At 37.4% G+C, this 14,738-nt stretch overlaps 1 protein-coding gene across 1 annotated transcript; it reads right to left on the minus strand.

The window, feature by feature from the left end:
- On the minus strand, positions 1–13,205 carry LOC144195596 (thioredoxin reductase 2, mitochondrial-like). The gene is made up of 17 exons (XM_077715339.1): positions 13,112–13,205; positions 12,790–12,855; positions 12,659–12,715; positions 12,428–12,572; positions 11,939–12,013; positions 11,762–11,840; positions 11,522–11,584; positions 11,187–11,257; positions 8,884–8,903; positions 8,419–8,510; positions 8,178–8,352; positions 4,944–5,080; positions 3,828–3,923; positions 3,480–3,572; positions 1,920–1,991; positions 1,728–1,825; positions 1–1,648 (listed from the first exon to the last, which is right to left on the minus strand). The coding sequence occupies exons 1-17, from the start codon at positions 13,185–13,187 to the stop codon at positions 1,525–1,527; spliced, it is 1,539 nt and encodes a 512-aa protein (XP_077571465.1). The 5' UTR covers positions 13,188–13,205; the 3' UTR covers positions 1–1,524.
- Between the last annotated feature and the right edge of the window lie 1,533 nt (positions 13,206–14,738).

Consider the following 14,738-nt stretch of genomic DNA (forward strand, 5'->3'; position numbering starts at 1 on the left):
GACAGCCAGTGGGAATTGGACAATAAAAAGCAAACAGACGGTTACCCCGAAACCCTGAATGACTTCCCTTCGTCTCTACAACGCCATGTTAAGGACAAGGATCTTTCTGGTTTGCCCAGTCCTGCGACCATCGTTTACCCCGTTACCCCAAAACCCACTCGACTTATTCTGTGCTGCCGCATCGGAGTATATGATCCCTCTGTCCTCACAGTGATGGAGTCAAGCTGTTCCTGCTGAGCGGAGGTCAGGGTGCTTCAGTCAGCACTTCGGCCCCGAACAGAGCACACAGGGATCCCCCCCTGACCCTACTACCCCAGTTTAGCTAAAACTAAACCGGGACTGTCCCAGACCGGGTCCAAATAAACCTGGTAGCCTGCTTTCTCTTTTTTTTTTTCTTTCTCGCCAGGCACGCTGTCAGTCCCCTCATCGGAATCATTAATCAGACTGGGTGGATTGAAAATAAACCAATATGGTCCCAAATTTGGGTAGCAAGCCAGGTTAGTGTCTCATTTTCTGTCAAAAAAGATTGATTGAGGATGTTCCGTTGAGTTGGCAGGTTTAGACATTCTTTTATCGGCTATTTTGAATATAGATATATAAAGTAAATAATTTAACTTATCTTAAAAGGGTGATGACTACTGGGTGTTAACCTTCCATCTATGTAAATATATAAATATAGATAAAACGGTTGAGCAGTTATGGACTAATTCATCAATTTTACTCCCCAAATAAATCACTTTTGGGGTATTAAACGCACAAAATTAATCTATTAGAGATTAGCTTTGATCTAATGAAAACTATAGTCCTTTTTTTTGGATAGAAATAAGCAGGCAATAGTGCCATCTTTGGGTATAACTGAGTAATACCGCTTTGCAGAGTGAGTGGAAGCTTCTACTGAAGATGTTTATCATTCGGCTCTATTGTTTTATGTTGTGCCAAAGAATTTGTATAAGGAGAAGTATATCTACACCATCGGAATGGCACGCTTCTCTGGTCAAGATTTCACAGGAAGACTGGCCAACTGCTAAATGACTGTGTGTCCGTCCTTCCATGGGAAATGGGGCGGTGTCGCCGCAACAACAGCTTAGGGGTTATCCATCAGTGTCGTGGAGGGTAGACCGTAGGGGGGGTTATGGTATGTGTCACCTTAAAGACTAATGGACAGGAAGTACAGGCCTTGAGAAACAACAATATTTGGAAAATATAATTTCAGAGAAATGTTACAAGGGTGCTTGGTTTCTTGGATAATATCAAGGAACTCTTGAGAATATGGGTTTAGTAATCCTGATTTATGAGCTTGTTTAAAAAGTCCCTGCAAGCAAGAATTTTGTTAAGTTGATTTGGGGACCTGGGTTTGAGAATATTGTGGTTCAACATGCAAATATTTATATAATTTTTAATGTGGAGGGAAAGTGGACTGAAAAGAAAGAGCAGGCTGCTGAACCAGGTTTTTTTTTAAAATCTGGACCCAAATTACCCTTTTCTAACCTGTGTGCTCTGTGTTCAGAGACCGGTGATTTAACCTCAGCATCCCGTGACCATGGAATCCAATCCTGAACGTTTTGTGATGTTAATCTTGGTTATCTCTTCCGCACAAGTTGGATGAATTCCTATTGTCTCCAAAAGGTGCGAATATGTTGCCCCACATCTACGACACAACAAGTTATACACATATTTATCCGATTCACCTTAAAAATCACATTAAATCCAAATAGTTTTAAACTCACTGGAGACCCAAAGCAAATCCTTGTGTGACTTCGCCTGCATTTGGACCAGTGAAGTGGAGACCCACTATTTTCTGATCTCCCTCTCGCTGGCATATCACCTGAGATGGCAGAGTTACAATTAGAATATGAAATTTAAGACAAGATGATGTGATCCGATAGGTGATTATCTTTCTCGGAGCAGTTGTAAAATACCTTGATGTAACACTGACTAGCATCACGTTCTGCCACAGTGAATTCCAGAGGCTTGTAGAAGGCATGGTAAACCTGCAGAGATGTAAACAAAGACAATTCATCTTTAAAAATGCAGTTTATCCCAATCATTTTGACATTGTAGTGAGGTAACATGTCAAAGCAGATGACAAACATTGTCTTGAAAACATAAAGTTCAATAACCTCTAAGAAACAGGTGTGAAAGTGGCGGTCCGGGGGCCAAATCTGGCCAACTGCGTTATTTTGTGTGGCCCAGGAAAGTAAATCATGAGTGGTGACTTTCTGTTTTAGGATCAAATTAAAATAAAGAGTATAGATGTAGATTAAATTTCCTGACTTTCCCCCTTTTAAATTGATAATTGCTATTTTTTAATCTATATTTTCTTGGTTTTTAGTTCAAAAATGATTTTGTAAAATCTAAAAATATATATAAAAAAGCTAAAATAAATATTATTTTAGATCTATAAAAAAACTGAATATTCAGGGCCTTTAATTCAGTTCATTTAATCCATTATTTAAAAAATATTTAAATATTATATCTAAAATGGTCCGCTTACATGAAATCGAGTTGACGTTAACACAGCCCACGAACCAACCCGAGTCTGACACCCTTGAACGAAAACAGCATCAAATAAAATCATGCATCTTGTGACGAAACAAAAAAGTATTATTTGCGCAAAACAAAACTTAAACTTAACAACATTTTAGCACCCAGAAAATAGAATAAATCCATCCCACTTACATAGTATGTCCCAATTATGTTGACACATGTCAGACTCGGGACTGACATTGTGTTCTTAATACGTTTAATTCAATGGGCAAGCGTGCCAACACAAGTTTCAAGGAGCATGCAGCTGTAGAGGCCGCCATAGCGGCAGCTCCTCCAAGATCTAGGCATGCCTGTCATCACCTCACACACACCTCAATCAGGCCTCTCGCTCGCCTGTCACTCAGTGCCGACAGCCTCTCTTTACCGGCTAAACCATTTATCCATGGTGTTGTGCAGGTGTTGGCTAACATTTGGCAAATGCTCATGTACGACGTACGGATGGAAAACTTTGTTTTGTTTGGTTTTGTACTGTAATTGTTCTTAGAGGTTTAAGGACACTTTTTGTTGTAGTTGTAAATTAAGTCATGGCAGAGTAGCAGTGTTCCTTAAGCATGGCTGACATTTTTTAGGATAAAAATTAGACGTAACGTATTTTCACGAGTATAAGGCACAATTAAAAATCTAATATTTTCTCCAAAATAGACAGGGGCGTCTTATAATCCAGTGCACTTTATATATGGAAAAAATGTGTAGTTGAGGGTGCGCCTTATAATGCAGTGCGCCTATAGTCGTGAAAATACGGTAATTAAATGTACAGTATGAATACAACAGGATTGGTCAATTAGAAGGCACATACAGGCTTTTAATGTATTTATGCCCTTTCATCATTAGAAAGTCAATTTGTTTTTCAATTCACGATAACCTTGCCTGTTTATTTTTTTCCTCATAACAGTTCACCACCACTTATATGGAATATGCAATTCTATTCTTACCTCTATGTTGTCTTTGCCATACTTGATTTCAGCTTCCTCTTCTGATAGGCCCACACAACCATATTCAAGTGGGGTGAATACAGTGGTTGGAACCTGAAAAGTACACGCAAATACACAATATTTTTTTAGAATGATGTTATTCACTACTCCTTTATACAAGCACACAATTTATTTACAATCTAGACTTTAGGTATGACACATTCCAGTCTTCAATCAAGCAAAAAATATAACGACAACAACCAAATTCATTAGTCTTGGAAAAAAAAGGCCCTTTTTTTTAGTACCCCCTTTATGCGGGACATTATATAATCCTATATAAAGTTAAAATATGCAGTATTTTTGTCTTACATTGTGATAGTTCATGAGCTCCTTGCTGTGACCGGCAAGTCTTCGGGCTAGGAGTCTTCCTGATTTAATTGCCGTAGGCGTCAATTCAGGACGGCCCTGAAACAAAAGAGACCCCAAAATTACTTCCATGCACCTATAAGCCACCCATTGAAAAACTGTCTGATACCAATATTTTTTTTATTTTTTTGCTACTTCAAGGTTAATGGTGTATTGTTATGAATGTGAGCCAAAACAAATAAAATTATAGACATGTGTAGACTGACAGACAGATAGACAGACAGACACACATCTGAATAGAGCAGGAAATAATAGTGCTGTGGGGCAATTTTAAAGGCATGACTAGAACCTGTTAAATTTCCACTACACATCCTGCTGTCATAAACATCTGCACCTCTACAAATGAGGATGTGTAGCACTCTCTGATGTGCAACTGTTTACACGCCAGATCACTTTTGTCATTGTAATGCATTTTTTGGCACACAAGAAGAAATGAAAACAAGAATCACAGTGGATGATATCAAACCTTCTGCTTGAAAATGGAAGAAGAAAACAAGTTCTCCATTGACAAGATGACAGATTTGCGTGAAACACTAATCAAAGCAAGCCGACAGCCAAAAGGTGGCTATTCTGTGTTTTTGTGTGTGTGTGTGTGTCATCATTCCGGGGAGACAGGAAGGAAGCACACAGCTGTTTGTGTTGAAGGAAAAAAGGCCAACTTGAATACAGTACAGCACCATTATAAATTCTCCTGAGGGGGCCCACACTGAGAAATTATAGGGTGAATAGAACAAACATGTACAGTAAAGACAGCCGAGAAAGGTAGACTAATTATAATCTTATTTCATTATTAACCCTTTTAGAATTGTCCCCAAAATATGGTTTGTTATCATTCTAAAGTAACTTGCTGTAGTATTTACATAGCATCTTTAAATATAATTTCCCATGATTTAATGTATCTTTTAATGATGTTCAGGGTTTGGTAGGGTCATATGCTAACTTTGTTTTGCAATTAACCGGTGATAAGAAGTTTGTTGATATATTAATCTCAAATTAGGATTAACAATTTGCACATTTTCGAAGTTTTTTTGAAAATTTGGACCTGATGGTCATGTATACCTGGCTTATGTCCCCCAAAGCATAGATGTTTGGCAACGAGGTGGACTCATCCACTCCCACAATTATTTTTCCTGTCTCTTTGTTGAGTTGTACGCCAAGTTTGTTGAGACCCAAAGCTTTGGTTTCCGGAGCTCTACCTGTAGTTAACATAAACATACATTTCATTTAAAAAATTGTGCATAATATTCTTTTATAGTATTAAAAAAACACTGACACTATTCAAAAAAACAAATAACACCTTAATTAGTCATCAATAGTGTTCAATTGTGTTGATCCAATAATTTTTAAGCAAGTAGAATGATTTTAAAAAAGAAAAAAAAAAAGAAAATGACAAAAATCCAATCCTCAAATAGATGTCCCCATTCCTTTGGGACAGTGAACTGATGCTATCAAGCATAAATCTCCATGGTGATGGAGAACGGAGCCCATACATACATAACCCCCATCCAGCTCCTCAAAACGAGTCTAGGCAGCATAATAAACATCCAAGCTTGAGGTACACATGTAGATGCTATCGGAAAGCAAAAAATAACAAACCCCTGAGATCCTTTTCCTGGCCGGAGCCAAAAAAACAGCTTTCTCCCCCAGACTGGGGGGGACAACAGGGACCCGTCTACTCCACAACATGGGTGGTTGAGGTGTGGGGGGAGGGGGTGAAAACATGTAGACATTATCCTTAAATATTTAACTCACAATTTTGTAGACTGTAGAAATTGTGTACTATGTTGGATTTCAATGTTTTAGTCTCATTCTAGTAGCTTGTTTGTTCCCTTATGCAATATTGTGTCCGCATATGATGGAGTATAATGTGCCATATTTTAACAGGTCAATTAATAACACACATTTTGATTTTTGTGAGTTTTTTAAGATGATTTCCAAGTTTAAGACTTTCTTTTCTTTACATTGTGGGCCTTCCTGTCTATAGCGCCACTTAAGAGTGAGCACATTGTATGCCGACGACACAACATAGATAAGGGACTGCAGAAAGAATCACAACCCCATACTTTGTTAAACAATGCCTGTTGTGACATTCGGAGAAAGCTTCCAGATGGCTTAGCTAATTAGCAACTATAATTATAAGCCAGAAAAACCAGGAGAGTAAAATTAATGGCAAGAAAAGAACATATCTGCTCGATGAAATGCCAAGATAAATGGGAATTATGGTATTGGTTTGCTTGGAAGGGAAATTGTACAGGATGCTAAAACCTTTTGTCAATATTTATGCTCAAAAAGATTTTAAAAAGATCGATCAAGACTGGACACGGTGTACCAGAACAGCATTAAATATAATTTCCACCATGCTGTTTTATGTTTATCAATTGTGTGAATGAAAGTAACGGGGTACTTTGTTCATATTTTAAGTATTTTTGGAAAATCTCAAATTCTTTTGCATCAGTTTAATATCATGATATGAGGATATAAAGGAAACAAAATATTGAACTGTACCTGATAGTATTTGAGTACTCCTTCATTTTTTATGAAAATAACAGTGAAGCTATATCCTCCACATTATGGGATTTTACATGAAATAATATTCTGGAAAACTATAGTGTGGACTGACACGGAAAAGTCATGTCCACAGGAAGTGGAAATGTTCTGTTTCCTGGTGTAATGCACCTGGACATGGGCGCACCCATGTACACAGGAAGGAACAGGGGAAAGGTGGAGGGATGCATGGTCAAGAGAAGGATGTTAGACAGTGGTAATACGGTCCCTCAGACCTCTCAAGTCTTTAATAACCCCCAAGAGCTGCGGGACCCTTCCTGGCCTCTATAGTGTAAGGTCTCCACAAACGGAAGTGGCCTCAGACTCATAAGGCCTGCATGTAAGGATCAAAGAACCAAAGCCGTACGCCATCTTTTTGCTCACCAAATTGGAATTATAACAAAATTAATCACATTTCACTACATATAGAAGCTTTGTGGATATCAGGATACTTAATTTGCCTGCCTGACCATTTGATTGGACCATAGGAAGTCTGATAATCGCCTGACCATTTGATTGGGCCATAGGAAGTCTGATAATGGCCTCCTTTTGAAGACGTCTAAGACGGAAGCCAAGCATAAAAAGGTCAGAGCACCTCACGCATGGGACAATACACAGCATTTCCAGAATTCAATGCAAATATCACTAAGACCAATCGTCTCACGCTTGGACTGATGTGGGAATTTGGCCATGGGAGGAAATGGCAAACGTCATTGCGGCATTGGGGTCACGTACATCCTTGTGACTGTTACACGCAGATGCCCAAAGCTCTCATACCAGCCATAAAATCCTACATAAAACATAATTAAAGATTAGGAAAGCCTCACTATGAGATATTTTCGAGCGTTAAAGGATGTAAACATTGATTAAGTTGTGACAATGACCCTGATATGGTTTGTATCAGTTGTTGCTAGGTAGAATGGAAAGGTGGGATAAGTGAAGATTATAAAAATGGATAAAGTTCATAGAACGAGACAGATGCAGGTTGGTTTCCGCTGAGTTGGCACAGACAGGAAAGGGAGAAGGAGAACAAAGAGAGGAATATGGTGACCCTGTGCCTTTGGGCGCATCCTGCCCGGCCGGTTCTGCCCCCTCTGCGCCCAGACAGCCCGTCGGACATTGCGGGGTGATTAACGATTCCCTTGGCTATCCCTCATCAGTCAGGCTTTATTACTTTGTTTTCAGCTTTGATTCCATAGTGACTTGCTGACACTGCAATCTATTGAGGATGACAATGACCTTTGGATGATGGTGGACAAAGCAGTTGACTGTTTTTGACAGATTCTTTGGTATAATCGCAGGAAAGTCATAGTGTCTGCTGCTTGTTTCGTTCCAAAGCAAGCTAGGTGGAGGTCAAATTACTGTTCAAATGTGTACTTTTCCATTTCTAAAGTATTATTATTACTGTGGGTTTAGCTTGCTACGATAGAGGCGGTATCATTATAATTTTATAGAACTAAATGGGAAGGAAAATATTACTTTGAGCCCTTAGTATGATGAAAATCACTCAGATCATAAACAACCATAATAATAATGCATATTTTGCTAAATAATTAAAATGTTAAGGGGGGAAAACTCAGTATTGATCAAAACTGAGTATGCATAACTATCCTTGATACAGCTTTTATACTAGAGAAGTCCTAATAATGTAACCAGTGTACTGTTTTAAGGCTGGAATTTTACAGGATGATCACAATTTAATACAATTAAATAACTATGTCACAAATTGGCATTCAAAAAGACACTCACCAACTGCCCACAACACAGTGTCATATGTGTCATTGTGTTCCTGGCCTGTCACAGCATCATTCCAGATCACTTTCAGGGCTCCTGATGGTAGTTTGTCAACTCTTTTGGGGACACACTTAAATGCAAACTTGGTTCCATAAGACTCCATGTAGTCAGTCACCAATCCTGCCATTTGCTGTTTAAATCCATAATTTCAAATTACAAAATGTCCTTTCTAAATAATAATAAAAAAGAGTAATACCTGATCAAATCCTCGGAGTGGAATACTGCGTACCATCACAGTAGCGTCCAATCCGATACCTGTAAGGAATCCTGCGCACTCAAGAGCTACATCTATACAAAAAGTTAAGGAATTGTTCTTTGAATATGCATGATATAATAATATCTTGAACATTTGCTGAATCATACAAGGGAGTATGTATTTTTACAGTCTAAAAGCACTAAGACAAACAGTAGCAAATTCCATAGAAAACTGGAATTTGGGAACAAAGTCATTTTGTTTTTTCTGCAGTAGTTTCACATATGGGTAGCATGTGTTTTACTATGTAAAATAATAATAAAAAGTCTCTCCCATGTGGTATACTGACCTCAAAACAAATAGTACACTTTCATGCAACACTGGCATAATCCTTAAGTGGTCAGTTTAATTTATTACTAGGTTAGCAGTAGTTATTTACGTGCAATATGAGTTGGTAGGCCAGGATACAGCTTGCTCCAACCACAAGTCTGTAAAACATAAATAAAAAGGAACTATTTAACATATATTTCAGAACCCTCTTATGAATGTCATGCTGCCATACATCTTTAGTATGTAAACAGTATTTATACCCATATATAAATATCCATAGTTAAAATGTGGACCCCAAAGGGGACAAAAACTTGTAGCCAGGTGCCATCTGTTTATGTTTTGTCAAATTTTATGAAATATCAGTGGCGCGTCTTATAGTCAGGCGGATATTTTAGTGTGGAATTTAAAGAAACTACTCAAAATTCAATTAAAATGTGTAATTTGAACATACTTTTTGTTTAAACTTGCAAAATGCTACAACAACTAAAGTTTTCTCAGTACTCCTGCATTGGATTGTATTGTTGTACATTACCTAATGTGGTAAAGGAACGGTGTGGTCCAAGTAAATAACACATCTCATCCAAGCCTAAAATCCATAACAGTGAGCAGTGCTAATTGCTACCATTTAAAATAATCCCTTGGATGAGGAGTGTCATGTTCAGAGCTCAAGTCCAGATACGAGTCTGCTGAGTGAAGCCCATCACCTGCATACAGGAGGCCCAGCTCTCATTTGTTTACACCAGAGCTCCTTCCATGTATTTGACAGTTCCGAGTGCCTCCAGCAAATCCTGTCCCACTCCATACTAAAACTAATCTCTAAAATCCTCAATGCCCCCATAACCGTGTACGTAATGCCCAGGTGCACTTATTGAGTGGTTTAAAAACAGATCAGCTAAACACATTCCTCTTAATTCCACATTTTCATACATAATCACCATCATTTCTCATAACCCTATCTCACCATTGGCCAGAGTCTTAATGATCAAATTTTTTTACCAATTTGTGACCATTCCATTTAACGTTTCCAGTTGATAGACATGTCCTATCCGAAAATGCAATTGTAATACGTCAAAGGTGTTTTCAGGCGTCTAAACTTGCACCGAATTGTTGAAAACAAGACATGTTTAACTCCAAGTACTCCAATCGAGCTCAGGTAAATTTCAATGGCATATAAATCGTCTTACTGCCACGCGCTTTGTGTTTTTCCCCTTTCCTGCCTTCAGGGCATGGATAGATCTGTCACTCAAGTGTGTAATGTGCTCCAAGGCCCATTAGACCTAGATCACTCAGCCTAAACCCCCCCACACACACTCATACACACACCATATTTGCCTCCAGAAAAATCGTCTGTCTGACCTCACCTGCTTGCTTGTCAGCTCTACAAAAAACAACATCCTCTTGATTCCTTGTGTGGTGCTGTAATCTTCAGGAAGAAAATAAAACTATTGCTTCCCCTTTCTGGCCTGAGGGTGGTAGCTATCCATTATGCTATCAAAAGGAGTACTTTACCTAAAAGTAGTTCCGTTTGATTCATAAACAATGTTTTGTAACCCTTCTATTGCCCCAATACACCTATAAAGAGTCATACTCTGTACTTTACCACTGACAAATGGTAAAATAATATATACATAAGTTATTCCGAGAATGCAATGCACCTTTTGCACAAAACTTAATAAAATTTAAACATGTCAGCACCATCAAATACCGCATTTTGAGACTTTTTTTCCCAGTACAAATGCCAAATTAAAAGCCTATTTTCTTTTTAAATCACATGCTATAAGACACACTTCTCTCAAAATGTTCTTTTTTTCTTCCTAGCCGAGTTTTTGCATGAAGGCAAAATAATAGATATTGTCATTATCCAAATATGTCTGTACCTTAATGTACTCAAACAAGCAGCAGGACCTAGGTACACCACAACCACTAATCACTGTCTGTGCACTTTGCCAAGAGGAAACATATGAGATAGATCAATTAACCAGGCGATGACAGAAGATAATAGCTGGATTAAAGAGTTTGCTCAGTATAAATCAAAATACCTGCCACTAATCTGAATTGCGAAGGTGAAGACAGGTTTATGGCTATAAGGGATCACAAAATTGTTGTCACTGATAAATGAGTGCATGACAGTGAGAGGTGGTGTATGAGCAAGTGAGGTGGAGTGAAGAGTGCAAGTCATTTCTAAAATTGATATTTTTTTTGTTTTTGCTTCCCCAGAAAACAGCCTTAAAATTAATTTAAACTCTTTTTTGCACTTTGACAGCTGCTTCACGAAAAATGGATTTTGATTAAAATTGTGAAATACCACTATGTTGCCATGTAGTCCATACACAGAAATTGTATAATTTAAAAATAACATGAATATAATATGCATTATTTTAAAAAGCATCTTAATTTTCATTCATAACTGCATCTGAGTAGAATAGAGGAGAGAGACTCACGTTTTTCTAGGTGATTCTTTCAGCCAAAATATGTCATCACTCGTGATACCATGTTCCTTTGCACCTGGAATCTGGAATAAAGTCAAAAGGGGAATAATTTATTAGGATTGAAGCAAGAGCCTTGCAATCGAATAAGTCCCTACTTTTGAACACGGAATAAAAATATCTTTAATATTTGGATATGTGCAGCTCATAATTAAAACCACTTGATTTTTAGTTTTACATTGAGTCCCCTTGAAAACATATTGGATATGCTCACAATACAAAAAATGCTGAACAACTAATGCAAATTATAATGAGACTAACAAACTAATAATGAATAACTTGATACAAACATTTGTGGGAATTTTGGGTCGTCCACCTGTAGCAATGACAATATTCTTGGCAGTCAGTGTCATCTGAATGAGGAGTACAAATGAAAAAGGAAAAGTCAGCGGTCATATCCTTCAAAAAACAAGGAAATGTCCAATGAAGGCAAGTGGTCTCTAAAGCATTTTCCACTTAAACCATTTAAGAAAATGTTAGCGTTATCGCTCCCAGTAGGAGTGGATCTGACCTGTAGTCTAAAAACTCACCTCTTTTCCTGCTTGTGATCGTGCTTTGACAGTGTGTTCATCCGCAATGCTACCTCGCATGTTTAGATACTTCACCTTCCTTCAATAATAACAAACAATCAAAATAAAATGTGACTGTATTAGACAATAGAAGATGGAAACTTTGACCAATATTAATATTTAATTCATGCTACTCACTTGTCCTGGAGCTGGACCCGGTGACCCCAGTTTAAAGACCTGACATGGTTTTGAACAGCCTCAGCCATGGTGAGCCTGCAGCATACAGTGCATTAAAAATGATTGTGTGTGTGTGTGTGTGTAATTATCTGCATTACTGAAATAATGTCAATAGGCAAAAAACCCTCATTATTTTGAGAAATATCAAATTAAAAAATATGCAATTTAATCATTGGTCTATGGCAACTATAGTCAAAGCAGATGCTATGTTGTATGTTTATGCTATTGCTTCAACATAGTATTCATTCAAATTTCAGTTCTGCACATTTTCCATTTTTTGGCTGCAATCGCTAAAGGCCGCCGCTAGAGGGCGCGCTCGACACTTTAGCGAAGTTGATGTTTTGGTAGTACTACATAAATGTCTCTAGACGGTGTTGTTTAGTCATTCATCATCTTATTTGACACACGTCTGATCAAGCATTACGTATACATAATACACTCAAAGCTTACCAATCATGGGAAAATGTCCCCGAGAGTTGCCATCCATATTTTTTTGCATCTTTTATTGCACCTCCAAGGAGAGCTGCTTGGTGCATGAGTTTCTTTGGTATACAGCCAACATTAACACACGTACCACCTAAACCCCATTTGGTGCCTGAAATATGTAAAATACATTTTAATTTAATGCCATTGAATGTTTAAAATAGGAGTAAGATGATTGTCAATTAAGAATTAATTCACCTCTTGAGGAGGGCTCCACATAATCCAGAACAGCAACTTTCTGTCCCAGTTGTGCAGCTAGGAGAAAAAAAAAAAACATTAAATCAAATCTTATATTTCACACAAGAATTTGGATTTTTGTTTAAACTCACCTTCCTTTGAACAAGCAAGCCCACCAGATCCACCACCAATAACCACCACATCGTAGTCATAATTTCCTTGTTGAACAAATGAAAATAAAAGATGTCATTCTTACTAGACTTCATATAAAACCCATCAGACAATGTCCAATTTCAACCTGAAGTTTTTATATAAGAACACTTAATCAAAAACCCAGCTTATGCAATATTCTGACTGGTCAATTTACCACAAGTCGATCCGTGTCACTCCACAGAAAGTAGAGAAGCGACGATGTGTTCATATATGGGCCGCGTGCATTTATTCCTTTATTCTTAACCAGAATATAAATGTTACCTGTTAGATTTCTGGTCAAAACATGAGACCAATTGATCCGTTTCCAACGATGTCTACTCCGACAGAGCGCTGCCATGTTGTTATTGTAAAAGGACCCCGGTTGCGTCTGGGGTGTTCTAAGACCTGCCTGCTATAAATACACAGTAATTTAAAATACGTTTACTGGACTGTATGATTGTTCAAATTGAGATAATTTGTTGAAATTAACTCATTTAATTAGTGCATCGCAGTACTTGATGAAATGCAACGATTTCTTTTTAGTTGCAATCAGTTGTAATAGCATACCTGTAAACAAAATTACTTACATACATAAACAAAACTATTGGAATTGTTGTGATTTTTCTATTTCATTTTCATTTAAATTTACCACAAGCTGTATTCTTCAAAAAGTTGGAAAATATCTTACAAAATATGAGGTATAAAAATGTAATATTGAAAGAGGCAGAAATATAATAGCAATTAGTTCCAGGCATGATTTATTGAAAACACACCAAATGAATACTCTACAAACCATGTTTCTGTTATGTTTAACAAGCTTAATATTTGCATGTGTGTATTAGTAAAATTAAAGAAATACATTCAGTCAATGTGGCATCGCTTCAGTTTGCTACTAAAGCGTAAGCATTTTTTTTTCACTTCTTGGAAAAAAAATAAACTCAAATCCTCTTTTAATGAACCTAACTTTTGCAGTTTATGATACAATGTATTACATAGAAGAAACCCAACAGCAATCTAAACTACTTGTCATTAAGGAACATTCAGGGAAGGAGAATGATACCATTGTGACAAGATGAAAGTCAGAAAAGCTTGAAACTGACAAGTTCTGGGAAGATGACAGTTGAAGGGGGAGGAATAAAGTACAAAACACACATTTTTTTTATCTACCATGGAAAAAGATTAAGGCACATGATAGGCATACAACACATTGGCTACTGAGATATACACTGACTTTATATGGACAAATTCCAATCACAATTGGACAAATCCAATGTGTGCCTGTGTCATATTTGAATTTAACAAGATTGATGTGAGATTTTTCATTTTTCAATGCACATATTACACAACCAGGAAACCCAATAAACTCTTTGATGCATGTTAAAATACAGTAACTTTGGTTGCGGTGCTGCAGAGGCAGTCAGGGACAGTCTACTGCAGATATGGGCAAACTACGGCCCGCGGGCCACATCTGGCCCGCTAGGCCTTTTAATCCGGCCCGCCGACGTTGTTCAAATAATGTTTTTTTCTCTCCACAAGATGGCGCCGTCAGGCAGAAGCCAGTGGCAGTAGCTCTGCCCACTCTTATTTGTTTTTCTTGTTTTACAGCCCCTCTAACCTTTTTTAAATTACATTTTAATATATCTTAATATATTCCTTTTTACTTTACTTTGTACTTTATACTTTTTACTTAAATGATGAGTGGTGAATATGTTAATACTTTAATCATTTTTTTCTGTTTATGTTTCATATGTACTGTTAACGGATGCACTTTTTTATATGTATCGTATCTTATACTGACCCTGGCCCATCTGTCAAATATTTAAAGTCAATATGGCCCCCGAGCCGAAAAGTTTGCCCATTCCTGGTCTATTGTATTGTTTTTTTTATTTATTTTCATTTTATTTTTTAT

Source organism: Stigmatopora nigra, chromosome 4 (assembly GCF_051989575.1).
Source record: "Stigmatopora nigra isolate UIUO_SnigA chromosome 4, RoL_Snig_1.1, whole genome shotgun sequence".
In the NCBI taxonomy this organism is placed as follows: domain Eukaryota; kingdom Metazoa; phylum Chordata; class Actinopteri; order Syngnathiformes; family Syngnathidae; genus Stigmatopora; species Stigmatopora nigra.